Source organism: Chinchilla lanigera, unplaced genomic scaffold (assembly GCF_000276665.1).
Source record: "Chinchilla lanigera isolate Chin_1 unplaced genomic scaffold, ChiLan1.0 scaffold00009, whole genome shotgun sequence".
In the NCBI taxonomy this organism is placed as follows: Eukaryota; Metazoa; Chordata; class Mammalia; order Rodentia; family Chinchillidae; genus Chinchilla; species Chinchilla lanigera.
Window position 1 is genome coordinate 15758659 of NW_004955410.1, and position 20171 is coordinate 15778829.

Below are 20171 nucleotides of genomic sequence, written 5' to 3' on the forward strand. Positions count from 1 at the left end.
TCCATCCAGAGATTGATCTGTAAGCAAATAAATTCACAGGACCACCTCACCTAGTTTAACAGGCAAGGGAATTATCTTAATTCATTTTCCACTTAGCATTCTTCTACAGGAAAACAAATTTACATTTAAAAGAACAAGTAAATATATAATCTTTGTGCTGTAAATTATTTTAAGATAAGCAGTCAATAAAATTCAAAGAAAAAAGAATGAAGGTTTGGAAAATTCACAAATTCGAGGATGATTTAAATAAATTACACTTTATTTTCATGCATCAATGTTTTAAAAACTTACCATGAATTAGCCCCAGAACTAACCAAAGTACTACGAGCTAGAGCTCATGTAAGTCAAAAAGTGAGTCATGATTCAGTCATGATCAATGATTTGCCCCCCTCCCTTCAGCCATCATCTTCCTTCATTAAACTAAGAGTAGCATTTTCCTACCTGCTCTGTATTTCCACATTGTTTTTGATAAGCTAACCTTACGCAAGTTCATTACTGTTTACAAACTCATTTTTTTAAAAATGAGGACCATAAAAATGACCATGAGCCAATTAGAGTTCAGTGCAAACTCAAACGTTTTCAAAATAGTACAGAAATGGGGCTGGGGATTTAGCTCAGCGGCAAAGTGCCTGCCTGGCAAGCGCAAGGTCGTGAGTTCGGTTCCCGGGACAGGAGGAAAAAAAAAAAAAAAAAGTACAGAAATACATGGAATTCAGGCAGCACAGGGCCAACTCCAATAGCCTGTGGAGCCTCCCTTCCCAGCACGACTGGGACGCACACAGCAAGAGCAAGCTCAGCCCCAGCGCTGGCAAACCTAACTCTCCAGGCAGCACTGTGTTTTGAATCACTTCGTCCTGGAGCTAAAGTCACTCTGGGATCCTCCAGGGCAGCTCACGCCTTTGCCAGATGAAGAATGAAAGTTAAGAACATTCCAGGAATGTGCTTCCAGTCTTTAAAAAAGCAGAGCTCCTAACCCACTGCTCTTGCACCACTCTACACTTGCACTTGCTGTGTCTCTCAAAGGGATGAAGCACCTACAGATAAACAAATGGTGCTGCGCAATCACTGTTTGTAAAAGCATGAATAGCGCACCACATCCAACAAGATCCCAGAAGTGCTTAAGGATATAGTATCTGACATTCTGGCAGGAATCAAACTGCCTTCTGATAAAGTAATTTCCTACGGTCAGGGGAAGAAATACTCTACTTTCAAAGGGATTTCTCCAGGTTCAATAACAGGCAAATTTATGTATGGTTCCCTTCTCCTTTGCCTCTGCTTTTCTTTTTGTCTGCTGCCCTAAGATCCCATGAAGGTCCGAATAGCAAATGGTTTCTGGGGAAGAAGAAGGACAGGGAGGGTATGGCCTTGTAAGTTGTCAAGCCATTATTTTGCTGGCTTATACTTTATGCAATGCTAGAATCTGACTGTTGGCTGAAGTTGGCTGATTATAATTTTTCAATCTTTTATTAGTATTTATGCTTTACATCAGTTTTGGTCAGAGTTTTCAGTGGTTAGATTTACTACTTAAGTGCTTGGTTGTTGTTTTAAATAAGTGCCCACACTTCTATTTAAAAGTAAATCTTAAAAAAACAAAAATGAAAAGTAAATCTTGGTCAAGGACAGTGGTCCTCTCAAGCAGCCTCTCCGAGCGGCTCATATGTATGCACAGGATTAATTGCGGCGATGACAAGAGGCCCCAGAGGTGCACTTGTCATAAGACTTTTACCCCAAGCTGCTAACATCACTGTCTCTCTCTGGATTACACGGTCACCCACGCCCCGGCAGGGGGTGTACACATTACATTGAAAGTGAATAAATATGCCAAACCTAGACTACTGGAAAACAAGACCCATTTTAGCCAGGAGCTGTAGCTAACAAATCCTTGTGAATATTTCCCTTTCTGTGAGCACACCACCATGCCACAGAGCGGGCACCAGGCAACAAACAGCAACTCAATACCACACCAGGCCTAGAGGATGTGGCTCTTGGCTCCATCAGGGACGGGGGAAAAAATGGGGAAACTGATTTCTTCCATGGACATTACCATGCACTGCCTCACACCCACATCCCTTCTGCTGTGTTCGCCCCCAGAGAGCACCGGTGTGGCTAGTACTCACTCGTTGCCCCAGTCCAGGCGAGCGGTAATGTGGCGTTTGACATCCTTCATCCGGTCGTGGGTGAGATGGCCAACCAGCACCTGCCGCCGCAGATCAAGGATTTCATTCATGATGTGCCACAGCCGATGGAAGAGATCCCCTTCATTTCTCTGAGAAACACAAACGTGGAGATCTGGCGTCAGTCCCCGTACTGGCTTGTAGGGTAACCGGAGAGGAAGGGGAAGGGCGCGGGTCCAAGGCATATGGTTGCGGCGCTGTGGACAGATTCTCTGTCTGGAGACGAAGTCTTCCTTCACTGTCCTCAAGTGCACCTGCTGCTCTGCCTCCTTACATCCAAGTTTCACAGTGCTGCTCTCCTGTCCAAGAAGCCAACACCACTTCTCAGACTCCCCAGCGCAGACAATGTATTCTTGTTTCTCACTGCGCCTCCACACCCGGGCTCGGCCCGGTCCCTGCACTCTGAACGCCGCCCTCTTTCCACTTGTGTGCTCCTTTCTTGCGTTCAAACCCGCCCTCTTTCAGGGCTCAGCCTGACTCCATTTCTATCAGCCAACCTTCCCTGAGAAATCTTTCCTCACCCTTTCCTCCCTTCTCTGAGACACAGATCCATGGAACTGGAGTAAATAAAATGGAAAACCCTGTTTTCCAACTACTTCTTGCACACTGGTCCTCATGCCTTCGCAGACTTCCCAGCAGAGACAGGTCACACGGAGGACTCAGATTCATTTGCAGATGGATGTTTCACTGCCCTTATCAGCTCAGTCTAGACCTTAAAAATAATGGTTGCTTTTTAGATATTCAGGTAGATTCATAATAATCTCCCATGACATCCATTAAGTGCCACGACTTAGAGGAAAGAAGGTAAGTTGAACTCCTGGCTTTAAATTCTGGTCTTGCCACTCGCCCTACAGTTTCACAGACTTGGACTATGAGTTTTGTCTTCTGTGCAACAGGGCAGTAGTATCCTCCTGCAAGGTGGCGGCCGTGGTGGTTGAGATTAACTGTCAACTTGACTGGCTTGGGAGCTGCCTAGGGGATGAGTCAAGCCCTCTTCCGAGTGTGTCTGGGTGGACCTGGGTACTCTACTAGGCCCCTCACCCCTTCTCCTCTGGCACTGTTCCCCTGCTCTGCATTCCAGCGGCCACAGACTAACCAGCTTTGCTCTATTGTGCTTTTACACCATGATACTTCTGCCTCGGAGCCCACCAGTAACAGCCTGAAACCACTGAGCTGAATTAAACCACTCTTCCTTTAAGCTGGGAGTGTCCGATACTGTATCCCAGTAACAGGAAAGCTGACCAATAAAGTTGTTTCACAGAGTGGTGCTAACATATGTGAAGACGGCACCATAGCACACTGGTAAAGAGCATGTTTTGGAGCCAAATGACTCTGCTTCTGAATTCCAATTTTGCCATTTACTGGCTATAAACCTTTAGCAGTATGGTTGGTACAAAGTTCAGAATATAGCAATATATTTAACTTCTTTGTGCTTGTTTTTTTGTCTGCAAAACAGGTACCACAGTATCTAATTCATAGGGTTCTGAGGATTAATAAATTAGTATAAAAAAACTCTGATAAAAACGCCTTGTTCACAATAAATATCATGTAAATATTAGTAGTTACTAGTACTGTCAATGTTTGGGCTTAGTGTATAGTAAGACCTCCATAGAGAATTCTCTTTACCAAAACAAAAACACGCATCTCTTACCCTAAAGACGTTAAGGTAAACCTTATGTAATTATTTATCCCTTTCTTTTTTACTAGAAGCCATACTTTTACTTTTTACAAAAATTATTGGTAGACTTATAGGCACAGTGATATGAAACTATTGAGGCTACGACCCATGTGAAGTCCTCTACAGCTATACACTACAAGAAATATCAAGTTCTCTGTGATGGGTAAAGATATTCAGTTGTAACACAGTTTCTTATTTTACAGAACAGTGACTTGTTTTCTGCCTCATCAATACTTAGTGTCTTGAGGAGTTTTCACATGCTGTCTAGGTCAGACACATCTGCCAGAGGAACAAGAAGCATTCTCCAGAATGCAGCCCTGAGCCTCTGAGATATAAATAGTCTTGCTCGCCTCTCAACACCTAAGGCACTTTATTGACCATGTCTATTACATCTTGCTTGTTCCTCATGTTGTGTACTCCCTTACAAGCCAGTACAAGGGCACTGTGACATACCACTCTCGTAATTAACCACTCAGTGCCGTGTCTTCCACGGGGCTCTAACCTCCCAACCACAGTGGCTGCGCCTGCCTTTTGTGGCCCCTGCAGGTGGAGACTGAATGAATGAAAACCTTCATTTATCAGTGTTACTTCTTTGTGAACCTCAAGAGGCAGGTACTGCTTAAGTCATACAGAAAAATAAGCAGGGAAGATCAAAGACCACATAAGAAAATCAGTAGTAGGAAGAAAAAGTCCACTGAATCAAACTATTACATAAGAAAAATCGCAAAGAGAAGTCAAATCTCAGGCGGCGAAGGAGAGCGTCAGCACCCACTTGAACAGACAGTGGCCTTGAGAAAGTCAGGCACCTCTCTTAGGGAAGCATTCTACAGTTGGCCAGCAGGGTGGTCCTGATGTTCTAATACCTTTAGGATTTCAATTTAAGAGAATGCTGAGAAGGAAGCAGGCTCCCTTATACACATAAAAACAGGCAGGTCAGCCTCTTTAGGGACGAAAACCTAGAGGTGAAGGATCACTGCCATATCACAGCCCTGGCCATCAAACTTGCCCTGCTATTATAAGAGAAAAGTACACATCGGAATGGACATCTGGTCATAAACTTATAGGTTACAAAAATAGGATTTGAAAAATTGATAGCTTTGAAAGCTATGAAATATTGATAGCTATCCAGAAATATAAAAATCTTTTGACTTAGTATTGAATGAAAATGTATGGTACAATATTAACACACTTGGAATAAGATGATACATAGAAATCCCTGTACTGTATCAGAAATGTAGCAAAAAGTTAATTGCATTTTCATATTATAGACAATGAGTAAGTTTTTATTTGCTTTAAAATAAAAATAGCACTGGTTTCAGCAGCAGACCTAGATTTAGATTCAGGCTCTGGCACTTAGCGTGGGACTCTGGATAAATCATTTTTTATAAGATTCAAGAATAAAAACTACCTGGCAGAGCCTCAGGAAACAGAGATGTAAAACAGTTCAGGGCCTTCACCAAAGTACTTGGTAAAAGATGACTGTTATATTTCTCCTGAGCCTTTTGGGGTAAAATTACTGATATTTTATTAAGTGATTTTTTTAAAGGGCATGATTTAGGCCCTTATCAAAATTATTTAAAAGAGCAAATAGCATTTCTCAAACTTTTACCATGTACTTTTATATGAAGTGCCTGACATATATAATCTCACATACAGTGCCTTCATCAAACATCTTTCAGTGAAGAAACCAGCTGCTTTAAAACTATTGGAAAAGAACATGGACAATACTCTCAATACACTCAAGCATGATGAACTGAAACTAAATACTTGGCAGAAAACATTCATAACAAGAAAAGAGAAGTCTAAATGTCCAACATAGCCAAGTTAAACTCATTCCCAGTGTTAAAACTCTAATATCCTTGGGTTAAACTTTGTATTTGCTCCTCATACAACTGCACTCCAGTAGTCAAGGACACTGAGATTATGCTCGGTCTCTCCCATTACTCAGGACACTGGGAGGAGAAGAGATTACTTTTAGAGTTCACAGCACATAGATTTTCAAGCCAAACAAGTCTGTCCCCAAAATAGATGCTCGCAACCTCAAAAGCAGGTAAAAATAGCTAGGTAAGACAGAGTAAAAAAGGAATTTAACTTTATTCCCCACTAGTCGCTACATGAAAGGAAAGCTTCAGGTGCTTTTGCTCAACTAATGGACAGCACTTACACTATCGTTATTTTTATAACTCTCATATGTTGGGTGTTTCAGGTGCAGTGGCTAGAATATTTCACACAGCTTCTATGTTCCTGTTAATGTCATGCACAATGTTACTTTAAGTGAAATAAAACTCAGATTTATATGTTTTACAACATAATTAAAAAAAAATTACAAGGGAGATCTGTATTTCTATGGCACTGTCCCACAGCAGAATCTTTGGGTCAGTTGCCTTGATTTTGTGTTTACAAAACTACAATCGAGTAACTCATTTAAGATCTAAGACTGCCTTGTGGATTTGCTTCATGAGTCCTAAAGCCACCAACTCCAGGGGAGGTATGGCCAGGGGACTCCAAATCAGAGCGTTTCTATGGGCAACATTTTAAGATTATCTTTTCCCAATGAAATATCCTATTGCACGCAAGAAATAAGAGCATATAAACCATTTTTCTGTGCTAATGACCTTCACTAATTTGAATTTTCTTTTTGACGGGCTGTTTCAAATCAGTGTGTCAGGATAAATACACCTTTCTGTTCTGCATAGATCCTTTCCAGTGATTAAGCTGTTCTACAAATTTCTTTGACAATAAAATAAAAAAAATCATATTTATCTTCCTCAAATTATCTTCGCCCCCAGACTTCTGCATACACAATGGTTCTGAGAAAGACCACCAGACTTGCCTCTGAACCCCAGCCCAGACACTTTCCAATAACACAGGCCTCCTGAGGATTTGTTTCCCAAGGTTGCAGTTTTCCACAGTCAACTGAGGCATGAGGATATGAATGAAATGAGAAATTCACAATTTGCAAGTTTTAAACCATTTTCACTACACCATGTTATTATAATCAAGTCCAACTTTTTAATTATTGTTATTCTCTTACTGTGCCTAATTTGTAAGTTAAACTGTCATAGGTATGTCTCTTTAGGGTTCCATACTATCCATAATTTGAGGCTCCACACAGGTCTGGATACGTGTCCCTTACAGTAAGGTGGGACCACTGTACTTGGTCCATTTCAAGAACTTCACTTTCTCACTTTCTCATCTGCAACCTGGAGATGACCACAGTTAGTATGATCCTGAGTGCTTGTAGGGACTGAATGAAATACTGTATATAGAGTGCTTCCTATGGGAATTGCCTGATAATAAGTGCATGTGCCATTCGATCTTGTTACTTGACGGGGTTGCTATACTTACCAGTGAGCTAAACCTCTGATGTTCATAGCTGAATGTACTGTTAGGAGGTGAGGTCCAGAGAAGGTGGTCACTGGGGACGTGTCCTTGGGAGAATACACCTCTTGCTGGCACTCCTGCCCTGTGCTCTGCTTCTCAGCTGCCATGAACTGAACAGTTTTGTGCTACCACACCCTTCTGCCATGATTATTTCTGTCTTAGAGTCAGCTCACCACGGACTGAAACCACCAAAACTGTGTGCCGAATTTAACCACTCATCCTTTAAGTATTGAGTGTGAGGTATTTAATCCCAGCAACAGGAAAACTGGCCAGTACAGTGCTCAGTAACGTAACTAGTCATAAGTAAATAAACATATGTACCTACAAAACACTGATATTTTTGAAGAAATATTCCTCTCTTCAATAGATTTAGAACATTCTCATTGAGTCTCATTAAACAGTTATCATTTACAGTATGCCTGAATTATAGGTACATAGCTAAAATATGATAAATTACAACTAAGTTGTATTAAATATAAACTTATGTATTTATAAACTAAAAATTTCCATGAAATCCAACACTAGGTCTACATAAACAATCCTATTTGGCTAAATGTCAAGAAAGACATCTTTTACATTCATTTGCGTGGTGTTAAAAAACAATGCATAAAACTCATACTCAGTGGATACCAAGATAATAGCAAGATTACATCTCACCAAAATTTATATCCCCTCTTCCCCAAGGAGTACTAGTAAATTACAGCAGGTGCTCCAATTCTCACTGATGCTTTTATTCACATTCAGATATGTCTTAAGGTAATGCTCTATACAGAAAATCATACCATTAAAATGTCACCCACCACATAGAGCTGCTTCCACATGGTCCCCCAGTCCCTTAATGTGGATGTCATTTCTGTGATAACAGAGTCTTCAGTAGGAATAACCATTTCAAATTGTCTGTGAAAATAAAAGAGAAAAAGCTTATATGTAAATATAAAAGACAACAATTTTGTGTTTTTTTAACACTCTAAAAGATAAACCAGGAAAGAGAGCTGTCCGGCTATTCCGGGTTCTGCAGACAATAAACAGGATCTGATTTCGAGCTTGCAGAAAGAACACTACAGTGCAGCGGTACAGTGCCCAAGGGACCAGCCACTGCACCCAGATCAAGTCTGCACGGTGCTGTGGAGAAGAACAGCATAAGCATTTTGCCCTAGTGACAGTCTGACCACTAGATAACAACTCTGTCATCCTTTCCAAGGTTGACATGAACTCTGAGACAACCTTTGCTTTCAAGTACTATGACCACAGGACTCAAAAGAAGTAAAACAAAAACAGCTCAGCCACAAGGATGCAATGGCTGCGAACATTCAGACTAACTCAGTGTTATAAATAACCAGACACTGAGATACTGAGCATTTACTTCGGCTCATTAATCCTGCATTTATCTCAACAGTGAAAAGGGTCATGGAAAATCATTAGTATTAGTAGTAATAACATCATGCAGCATAGTATTTTAAAGGCTTAAGACATCACAGATATTTGAATATTCATTCCAAAATATTTCTGGGATTAGGGGAATACAGTCTTTCTGTTTCTACTTTAAAAGTAAGGAACTGGGGGCTGGGGATTTAGCTCAGTGGCAAAGCGCCTGCCTGGCAAGCGCAAGGTCGTGAGTTCGGTTCCCGGTACCGGAGGAAAAAAAACAAAAAAAAACCAAAACAAATAAAATAGTTTTTTAAAAATAAAAATAAAAAATAAAAGGAAGGAACTGTACTTGGAAATTATTCCTATAAATGTTTAGTAGAAAATGTATGGTTACCCCAAAGTTGAGAAGAAGCACAAGAAAATAAGGGAAAAAAAGAGAAAGTTTTAATTTGCCTTTTACATCCTGCCTTTGACATATAATGATCTCCTTTTCTTCATCTCTAGCTTTTTTTTTTTTTTAAACCCTTTTTGGGTTTTGCGCAGGTTAAAGTTGTTAAGTGGCTATCCTTACTACTTCATCTCAAAAGAATGCTACCAGCTATACTGATGGGTACCTTTTCTTCATTTCAGTGAATTTTTCTCAAGGACAACATCTAATATGTAAAACGTAACAGCCTATTGGAGACTGAATTGGGTTGTCTCAATGATCAAGGGAAAATTACTTATTAACATGAGGCTAATAACTGCTCCTTAGTTCCTTTTTGATGTTATGTTGAAAGTATGCATAATTGTCTTTTGTATAATCTCCTTACAGAAGCGCGGGAACTAAAATCTTTCCTTGGTTCCCTCACCAGTACAGCTCTACCTCATTTATATTTCTGCTAAGATACCTGCCCTGAGAATATTTTTCTTCCTACAACTTCAACAGCTGAAAACGTAAAACGAGAATTTAGAACTCAAACGAAAATAAACAGTAACATATAAACTGTTAACACATACAGAACCTTTTCTTGAGCCTGCATATGACATTCTCCAGTGCCAATATATTTACTTTGCTTTTGAAGCAGCTGTCACACTTTAAATGATGAATGTGTGAAGATGGAGATTCTTAGATGATCTTATACCACCTCAAGGAAGGAACATGAATTTCCAGGAAAATTTGACATCCTAGTCAGCGTTTCGAAAGTGACATTATCTCAGCAGGAACTGAACAATACAACAGCAACCTTATTGCTCACAAAACGTGATTTAATTTAAGGACCTCCATCAGTCCTGTATTGCTTGAAAGATCCAGGAAAAAACAAAAACAATTTCATCTGTGAAAAGTTGGTTTGGGGATTGTTGAAACAAAACTGGCATTTTTAGGCAAGACAGCTATTTCCTATTAATCATACAAAAACTAAAACCAGAACTCAAATAGTCTGTCATAAATAGTTGCCCTGTTCAGTTATTCCAGGATGTACTTTGCAGCAACTTTAAAGCGGAGAGTCATCAGGTATCCACTTCAGATAAGAAAGGTAATATCAAAAGTAAAGCGCTAACAAGTATCTGGCAATACACGGCCTCAAATGTTTTCAGGCCTAAGTTTTTCTTCCAATAACAGTCCCAGAAACTTGGACCTGCACCAATTCCAGAAATTTCTTAAAAAATAAAGTTTGACCTGGAGCTCTTCTGCTGTAAAATACTCATCATGCCTGGTGTGAGGCAAAGAATCCATAAGCAATTCTTGAATTTGCACAACCAGATGTGGTGACACCTTTACTACAATTAAACTTCGTTAGGGCTCATGGAAGGGAACCCGATGTATAAAACAAGTTAAAAAAAAAAAAAAAGAAAAAACTGACAGGAAAAAAGAAGGCAGTTACTTTAAAACTATGCCCCACTCCAACTGAGTTTCAAGGGTGAAGTTTAACCAAATAACATCATTTTTACAAGCATACCCTTCTCTTTCTCTTCGTCAGAGTGTAGGATGGGCGCTGGGTGGCCCACGGCTCAACAGATCTGAAGAGTGTTAAGGATGGTAGTGGGTAAAGACAGCAAAGAGGATGGGGCTGTAAGGGTCTGCTCACACGTAACGGCACAAGGTAGAACCTGAAGTTTTCCTGCGAAGCCCAGAGTGGAAAGATCAGAACAGAGTCAGCACTGGCTAGAGTGATTTCTGAGTTGCCCTCCCATTCCCTTGAGGGAAGCTGGCCAGAGTCAAAACTAGCCTGGGCCAGTTCCAAAAGGACCTGTACGCTGCTTGACACTTCTGGTGACTTCTAGCATTTGTAGTATAAAGAGGTTACTCGTACCAGTGGTAAATATTATTACTAGAATTATACTTTTAAACTATTATCTCAAAAATTATATTACTACTACTAATACTGCTTACAGTACCTGACATATACAAAGTGTGATCAAAAACTATGGTGAATGTTTAAATTTAAAAAAAATTACTGTGAAACACACACTGCCATTAACTCTCCAAGTAGTCCAACTGGGCTTCGAACACTCTCTCCTTGGCACTTTCTGAAGCAGCTCTAGAAGTCCTCTCTTGTGTGTCTTTCAGGTGCACCGTCCTGGCTGATGTACTGAATTGGTTAAAAATGTTCACCTTTCATGGTGGCTCTGATTTTGGGGAACAGTGAGAAGTGACATGGAAAAGCCAGGAATAAGGTGCATGAGGACACACTCACATTTTTATAAACCTGCCTTTCCATCGGATGCCACTCAGCAGCAGCTGTAATCACATCTTGTGAAGACACTCACGAAAGGAGAATGAGAATTACACAGTAATCCAGAAAAGAATTTTTGTGACACTGGCAAATGTTTGTGTCCAAATGTTACAATGAATGATCTGTTCCTCTTAAATACTTAAGCAGACAAGCTCTACTCTTTTATTCAGCAGGATCTTATTTGAATGATGTTATCCTGAGAGCTGCTTCCAACCATTTAGAAATAGATGAGGGAAAATTGAAGCACACAAGTAAGCCTAAGTAATCAGGAGCTAAATCTAACCAGGTGATTCTCTAAAGCAGAATAATGGTTTTATAAAGCGGTCACCCAAGGATATTGCGTTATGTCGGTCATTTGGAAAACATCAGATGTGGCTTCTTGTAATCAGTGGGGAATTGAGGAAATTCCTAGGCTTTGAGGCAATATGACTCACCATTTTATGGGCCTCACTGCCATGCTTCCCTAAACAGCAGGAAACCAAAGGGAACCAACTCTTCCTGCTTAAGATTCAGCTTGTTCTATGATTTGTGGACAGTGAGACACCTCAGTGCCCCCGGGGCCTCCCACTGTCCAGCACGCACAGATGGATTCTTCTATCCCCCAACTGCTTTAGTCAATATCTTTTCATCAGACAGCACAGACGATGGTATGATCTTGGACAGTTCACTTTTCAAGACAATAACTAAGCCTCTCAAATTCCAAAATAGGTAATGGTTCTGTAAAAATCCTCCAATATTAATAAAACTCATTTCTTACCCTTTATTCTTTACACAGGCATTTTTCAAGTGAACATAGCTGGAAGGAAATATACCCTGGAAGAGAAAAGAGGAAGGTTATAGTGCTGTGTTTTAGGGCGGGCTAAGTTCAGCAGCCCACGGGCAAAGCACAGTCATGTACCCAGGACAGCAGCGGGACAGCACAGAACAGCATCTGCACTCCATTCTCTAGGCTGAAATCTTTTTGTGCTTTGTATCTATCTACTTTTTTCGTTTTCTACTACCAATTCCTTTACAAATTTAGAGATTCTCTAAAATAAACAAAAATGAAAAAACTCAGTCTCACTCGAAGATATTCCTTGAAAAACAGAAATTAAAATTCTACATAAAAATGATGTTAATAAGCATTTTTAAATATTGCATAGTTTAAAGAGACAGATGGGGGGCTTGTTTGTTTTATTCTTTTTCTTCTTCCCCAAGCACTCAAGATTCTATTTAAAAATACATACTGAAAAAAAACTGAATTTGGAGACAGTATCTGTATTGTACGTGTCACAGGAGATCCTTAATGACAACACAGCAGCAATTAATCACTGTGCAGCCACTCCGATGGAGCAAAAATTAAACAATGAAGCCATGCTAGTTTAATGCTTTGTACTGCGGGAAAATAATAGGGCAAGAAAATTGCTCCTTTGTTCTAAATGGGAAATCGAAAGAAACAGAACAACAAAATGAGCATCAGTTTTATTGTGTATTAAGTGACAGTATCCTCTCATGAATTCCTGATGTATAATCAAATGACAAACTCAATTAAATATTTATGAAAACAAATGTCATTCGAACACGCTATTGCTGTTGTGCATCTAAGCAAAAAGTAAAATTTAGTGAGAAAAATCCTACATATATAGTAGTAGTAAACACAGATATGGATTTTTTTAAAAAAATCATGTTTTTGTAAAAGTTTAAATTTACCTTAATGTATTAAAAGTAACACATAATTATAATTGATGAGGAAAGAATTTAAGGCTTGTTAAACATGTGTAGTAAAAGAGAAAATATAATAAATGCTCTACATGAATAGTTAAATACTGAAGCTATATGCCCTTCAGATACCCAAAAAAAGATTAAATGAGGCTAACATTAAAATTCGTATATACTTTTGTCCCTTACACTCTCCTTTAGAATGACCTAAAATAATGAAGTAATTAAACATCATTGAATGTCCCAGCAAAACTACACTTAAGCAAAAAGGTAAAAAAGATGCTATCTTACGTTGTATTTTAAGAATGATAAATGACAATTGCTTATTCACAATTGTAATAAACCTAGAGTTAAACTCAAACTGAATATAACATATAAGAAAATATTAGAGACCATGGGAAGAAGCCAGGGCAATTAGAATAACGTAGAAAAAGGTATTTGGAAGGACCAGTGTCAAAATCACAAACTATTCAAGCTAAAGCTAAAAGAAAAACCATATCACGTTCTACTAGAAACTCTGAGGTTTATATAACTACATAAAGGATAATGAATCTTAGTATCTATTGGAATGGTGAGAGAAATGAGGATTTTTCTAATATGGATTTTTCAGGTTCAGCTGCCCAAACGCAAAAGGACTCTTAACACTCCATTAAAATAAACTTGTTCCTCCACAGCAGCATTTTATAAATAATACTATAAAAGCTTAAAGATTAAATACCTTTTTTCAATATTTCTTTTTGGACATATATATATTTCCCCTGCCTAAATTTTAATTTAGCTCTCAGAGAAACTAATACTTCAAAAAGATTTTGTTTCTATATATTAAGCTTATTAAGTACAATTTTAAAGAGCTATACAGGATTATCATTTGAGTAGCATATTTTAACTGTATTCCAAGTTCAAAGGAGTTTCCAAAGTTCTGAAAATCTGTATTACCACTCTGCATTTCAATGAGGAGTATCAACTTTAATTTCAATTGTAAAATAAGATAATTTAAATGTTTAACTTTTTGTAAAGTAGCAGTTTTTACCTTGATATTTGGGTTTTTTAAGGCAAATCCTCTGTACCAGCCTGTGGAAAAATAATCACTGTTACATTTTTATATATCATAATGTTTTAAAAATAACAAATAACAAATTAATCTGTTCTTTGCTGATGGAATTTTCTTATACAGGTAAATATTCTGTGTATACACATGGTAGTTGTTATGCTAAGGATAGTTAACAGCTCAAGTAATTACTAGTATTTCACTACTTTCCTGTTTATAAAAATCTATCAGAAACTTACATAAAAAACAGACAAAAGGTTTTAGAATCAGAGTACTGAACTTACATTTTGGCTCTGGTATTTACTCTTGGGCAAATGATATGACCTTTCTGAGTGTCACTTCTCCCCATTTTATAAAGGCCCCATTATTTTTAAAGGAAATTCAAGAGTCCACACAAGATTGAACATATTTCCAAACTCTGCTTGCCTAATTAAAAGGTGCAGAATCTACCACCAAATAATAGTGCTAGACCAGCAGGTATGCAATGAATCTGCACATCATCACACCCAGCATCTTGGGTTAGGATCAGTATCATGAGAAGAGCAAAGCTAGGGTTCCTTATTGCCAGAATTAACCAGTATACATTCACGGCCTCATCAGCACTATGTCTTAGCAACTGAGCTCCCCATAATTTGTATTCTACACAATATCTGTTACTTAAGCTCAATTTTACAATGCTATTCTTAGGGAAGAACAAGTCTCTTTATAATTTAAAACAAACATATGTAGTATATTTATAGACATATATGACTAAAATATAGCCCAATTTAATTGTAATACTCTCAGATTACATTTTCTTCCAAGAGTAGAAACTACTTTGCTTACTGGAAAGAAATTACTTTGTTATGTAATAAATGTTCTATCTAATTGCATTTCTGGCCTATTAAACTTTTGAAAACAAATATTTGAGCTTTGTACTTAAACATTTTTGTTACTCATAAAACATTTTCTTAAAAAGATATACAATACAGTACTATAAAATACCATCCCTAGTAGCTTTAAAATAAGTGTGCAGAAAAGAGAATGAATGGAAAATCAGAGTCTCTGTATCTCAAGATTTATTACAGTCTGACAAGGACAAATCCAAGAAATATATTCACTTGTAAATCATCATTCTAGCAGAAACCACAACTTTTTGAGAAGTGTAGAAATGTCACTGGGAGAGTCTATTCAATTACCCCATCTAGAAAAGTTCTGAGATTATACATCACTTCCCATTATATAGGGGGCACATTTGCATGCACCAATTCAAAATCGATTTTATGTCCATCTGTATACACGGCAGAAATAAACAAAATGCATCTGCTAATGATAGAGGAACTCATTATATTTTTACAAGTCTCAACTGCAGTGGGCAGAATAAACATCCATGTATCACCACCATTTAGTGTCAGGCTTTAGCTTAATGTAATAATTCTGTCTGGGGGAACACAATTTAATCTATGGTGCAACTTGATAACACAGAATGGTGTCATATTACAAATGCCTACTAAGAAAAGCCTTCCAGCAGGAAAATGAATATTTTTGGCATTCTAAAATACAGTCATTCTGTTAACAAGAATTTTAAAAAGTAGTTATTTCATCTTTTTTAAGAAGTAGAATTTAAGGATGTTTAAGAAATAGAAACACTTGAGAATATATTAAGTAACTTTAGTGAACTACCTGCTACATAAATTAACAATAATCATTCATGGTCATAACATTCTACTAACATTTCAATTGCACTGAATAATTCTGTTCCAAATTGGGGAAGGAGGGCTAGGGATATAGCTCTCTGGCACAAGCTCCTGCCTGGCAAGTGCAAGGTCCTGAGTTTTAATTCCCAGTTCAAAAAAAAAAAAAAAAGAAAGAAAGAAACGAAAACGAAAACTAAACAAATAAATAAAAACAAATAGGGGAAGGAGAAACACTGGAAGACCAGAGCAGACTGGGCCAGGACAGGAGTCCTTGAAGAAGCACTGGGTCATCCAGTCTCAAACTCACCCACCTGCTAGACCTCCACAGGGAGGAGGCAAGGGGCGTCTGCTAGACTTGAGATTCTGAGAAAAGCTTTCTAGTGTGCTACCGAGTCATGAACACCACACATAAGGCAGCTTCAGTTGCTTTTGTTGCCATGTGATGACCGTAAGTACGTAATATCAGGAAACACATGACAACTCCAAAACACCAAATACTGCTATTCCATTAGTCAATGTGAACACACAAGGAACAAGTTCTGTAAAAAACGTTTTGCTGTGATTACTGGGAAAGGTACAGAGTTTAACAGAGTAAGGAGAGGATGTGTCAACTTTTTGAAGAGCCCAACATCAAGGAGGCGACTCACACAACCACAAGCAATCAGCACGAGGCCGCTCACCATCACACTTCTCCAGGATCTGAACTGTGTCTCCGATTTCCAGTGACAAGCCATATGGGACGGTTCCTCGAAAACTGGCAATAACTGTAAGGAATGATACAGAATATGTGAAGGCAATCTTGTCAGTTACAGCCAGTTATAGTGCTTACAATTAAATGTTAATGACTACAAAAAAAGCATGTGAATAGGAAGTACACTTTTATAGCTAGAACCTGCTGTCAATTTACATATATCTATATATATAACTACATATACCTATATATCTATATAGAAATATCTATATATAACTATACTCTTTCTCTCTCTATATATATATATCTATACATATAGTTGTTTACATTTTTTATTCTCTCATCCCCTTTCCTCCCTACTCCATCCATCTCCTGGTCCCCTTCCTTTTATTGTTTTGTACGTGTTTGCCATGCGTAATATTTACATTCCTTGTATGGGGTTAGTACATGTACGTAACACATCTTGTATTTTTAAAAATATCATTAAATTCATATGCTTTGCCAACTTCAACTTCTTGGTGAAATAAACATTATAAATATGCACTTCAAAAATGTGAAATTTACTGTAAGCAATATAGAAACTAACAAGAGTACTGCTGCTACAAGAATGTTGTGCAATTACATATATAAACAAAGGTTATTGCCTGAAGAGATCTAGGAAGGACTGTCTCCCAAGCACTGCTACATCTATCCCCCACCCGTGTCTGGTCTAAAGTAGTTAGTCAATATGTGTTCGGTAATAAAGGGAGATTACACTTCCTACTTGTTAATAAGCTTGGCGCTATGGCTTGTATCCTGACATCCCCCCCAAACCTGATGCACTCATTAAGTGTGGCTCTTTTGGAGCGGATTGGATTTACCACATGTGATGCTGGGGTTAAGGGTGTGTGGTACTAAATTAGTCCACTAAATGGAATGAGCATAGTTCTGGGTGGCACAACTCAAAAAGCAGGTAGCCTGGATGGGATAAAAGGGAAAGGCAGGCTGGCTGCTGGCTGCTGGCTGCTGGCTGCTGGCTGCAGCTGCTGGCCACTTGCTGTCTTCTGCCTGCAACACCATGAACTGTTTCTCCTCTCCGAGGCCCCTCTGCCCTGCCAGCCTGTCTTGGAGCCCACCGACTATGGACTGAACCCTCTACCAACTGTGAGCCAAAATAAACCTGTCCTCCTTCAACTTTGAGTGTCAAGTATTTCGTCTGCAACAAGAAAATTAACTAAGTCAATTTCTAAGTGTATGACTTCACGTCTTGCCTCTACTTATTCTGCCACAGAGGAATCATACTATAAATAGAACTATCACTCTACTTAAAATCTCCCATGGTTCACATTTCTGCTATAGTGTCTTGGATTTCTTTTATCCTAGACTGCGAGTTTCTCAAGAGAAGGGACTGCATTTTTGCCTCACTATTATGTTTGTGGCATAAAAGCAGTCTTCTTGTGGTATTATCAATGGTGACATTTTATTAGGTAATGACTGTACCCTCTCTAGGAATAAACACAGATGCTTTAGCTCTCTTATTAATTAGAATGGATGGAGGTCACCATTAATTATAGAATAACAGTTTACATTAATTGGCTTCACAAACATTTCACAAGGTGGGGCGTAACTGGGACATACTACAGACAGGATATGTGCATAGATTAGTCATTCTGGGCAACTCCAAGAGCTACAGAGAGAATTAAGTTTTGCCCCTGGACAGTAAAGCGTGCGTCACAGAGGAGGCAAGGATGGAAGAATAAAGAAAATACATCTGAATACATAAGTAGAGGAAAGATATCTCCTATGAAATGCTATGTATACTGTAATCAACTTAAAACTCACAGGAGACAAAGAGGATTTTTAAAGGTAATTCTTTTCAATAATGACTGAACCCAGGGCCTTTACACTGAGCTACACCTCCCACTACCCCTTCTTCTTTTTAAGAGTTTTTAAAATTTTGAGACAGGGAAGTCTGTAAGTTGCTTGCCCGGGCTGGGTTCAACCTTGTGACTTCTGCCTCAGGCACCCAGAGTGCTAGGTAAAGGCAAAAAAATTTTAAGTGACTTATAATTTTGTTTCAGATAGTAATGTTTAGATATAACCTCGACACCCAAAGTAAGTTTCTGCTACTATAGGGAACATATTTTAAAAGTCTGAAGAAACACATGAGTCTGTCAAAACTCAAAAGCAGCAATAAGAAATGGGCTTTTAGAGGTGTCTCAAGCCCTTTTATGATCTCAGAACAAAATTAACAATAGAGACCAAAACACAGGACAGAAAAAACAACCTAAACTACCATTTGTGCTTATTTTTTTCTCTTTTGCATGTGGCATCAGGAAACTTCTTAAAAAGAAAATGGTAATAAAATATGTAATACAGTACTGGACAACGGCTTCACAAAGTTAACCACTTTCTTCATATTGCATGTTGCTACCGAGCTCATAATCTTTAGGCGTCCCCAAGCCCGGCTCACTTCTATCATATCTGAACCCAGGGTCACCCACACACCCCGACACTTACAATCAATCCATTACTGCATCAAAATGATCTCATTTCTGAAATATGAATCCAAACCGTCCTTTGGTCAACATCTCTGCTCCCTCCACTACAAGAGCCTTGCTCTCACCTCTTCCTGGCTCTTCGGCAGCAGCCCCCTAACGTGCCCACGCACGGGTTCCTCCCCAGCCCATTTCACACACAGTACCTGAGAGCCTTTAAAATGCACATTAGCTGATGTCACCCGACCTGTATGTATCGGAGGTGTGGGAATAATAGAAAAATCACTGCCTCAGCCTTCTCTCTGCATCCCAACTCGACTCTGCTCCAGTCACTGTCAGTTCCCTGCGGGTTACAGTCCCTCCTCAAAGAACTTCGAGCATCGTGGGTTTCCTTTCCCTCCTTACCAGGTTAACCCAAATGCAACCTCCCAGTGTCAGCTCAGTGGTCCTGTCCTCAGAGAGGTCCTCCTTGATGCCCATCCCGTCCCCTCAATTTACATGTACCCATAGCACCTCATACTATTTAATTACGCCCTTTACTTTTTGAAGTTTTTAAATGACAGCCCCTGCAACAGATCGTGAGCCCCAGGAGTAAGCACTGTGTGGCTTTTAGCCCCTAATTTTACGCGCGGTTCGGCAAAGTCTGGTACACAGTCTGAGCTCAGTGAGTCATCACTGTATGAATGAATCAGGGCTGGGCCCCTCCTGTTACATGTTCTAACCAGAAGCCACACGTTCCTTTCTCACCGGGAGTACTATTTAACAGGGTGCTCACAAGCCTAAGACTGAAAGTTCACGTGAAAATTCATTCTCTCACAGGAGCTATTTAAAACTGGAATAATGGTTTTTCTAGGTCAAAATCATGTATTAGCTCATTTTTTACCCAATAATTCTACAGGGGTGAATTCAGATGCTACTCTCCAGTTGTGTACTATTTAATCACTACTAAAAGTCACCGAAGAACATTTTCCTCCCTCATGGCTTGCAGATGCCTCCTCTATAAAGCAAGGGAAACTGAAAGGCCTCCGCCCACTGGAAATTCTGAATCTGGGAGAGGCTTGGAGCTCACATTGCTACGGCGAAAGACTTACTTAAAAACTCTGTCCCTAAACCAGCCTCGTCTGTCAAAGGACACCTCTGGGCACCTGCACCCGTCCTCGGCTAGAGCTGCAGGACAGGCGCGCACTCTCGGCATCTCACGTGAGCCTCCAACACCTCTTCTCCTTCCCCCTTTCCGGGCTCACGTCTTATCTCTCCACA

The 20171-nt window shown here is 39.2% G+C and overlaps 1 protein-coding gene across 1 annotated transcript in view; it reads right to left on the minus strand.

Annotated features, from left to right (window-relative positions):
• Dock4 (dedicator of cytokinesis 4) overlaps nt 1-20171 on the minus strand; it is a gene marked incomplete in the record, with an annotated part of 287342 nt that overhangs the window by 210618 nt on the left and 56553 nt on the right. Inside the window, 5 exon segments of the mRNA XM_013510564.1 lie at nt 2118-2266; nt 8037-8133; nt 12079-12134; nt 14050-14090; nt 16424-16507. Coding sequence (XP_013366018.1) covers nt 2118-2266; nt 8037-8133; nt 12079-12134; nt 14050-14090; nt 16424-16507 — 427 coding nt within the window.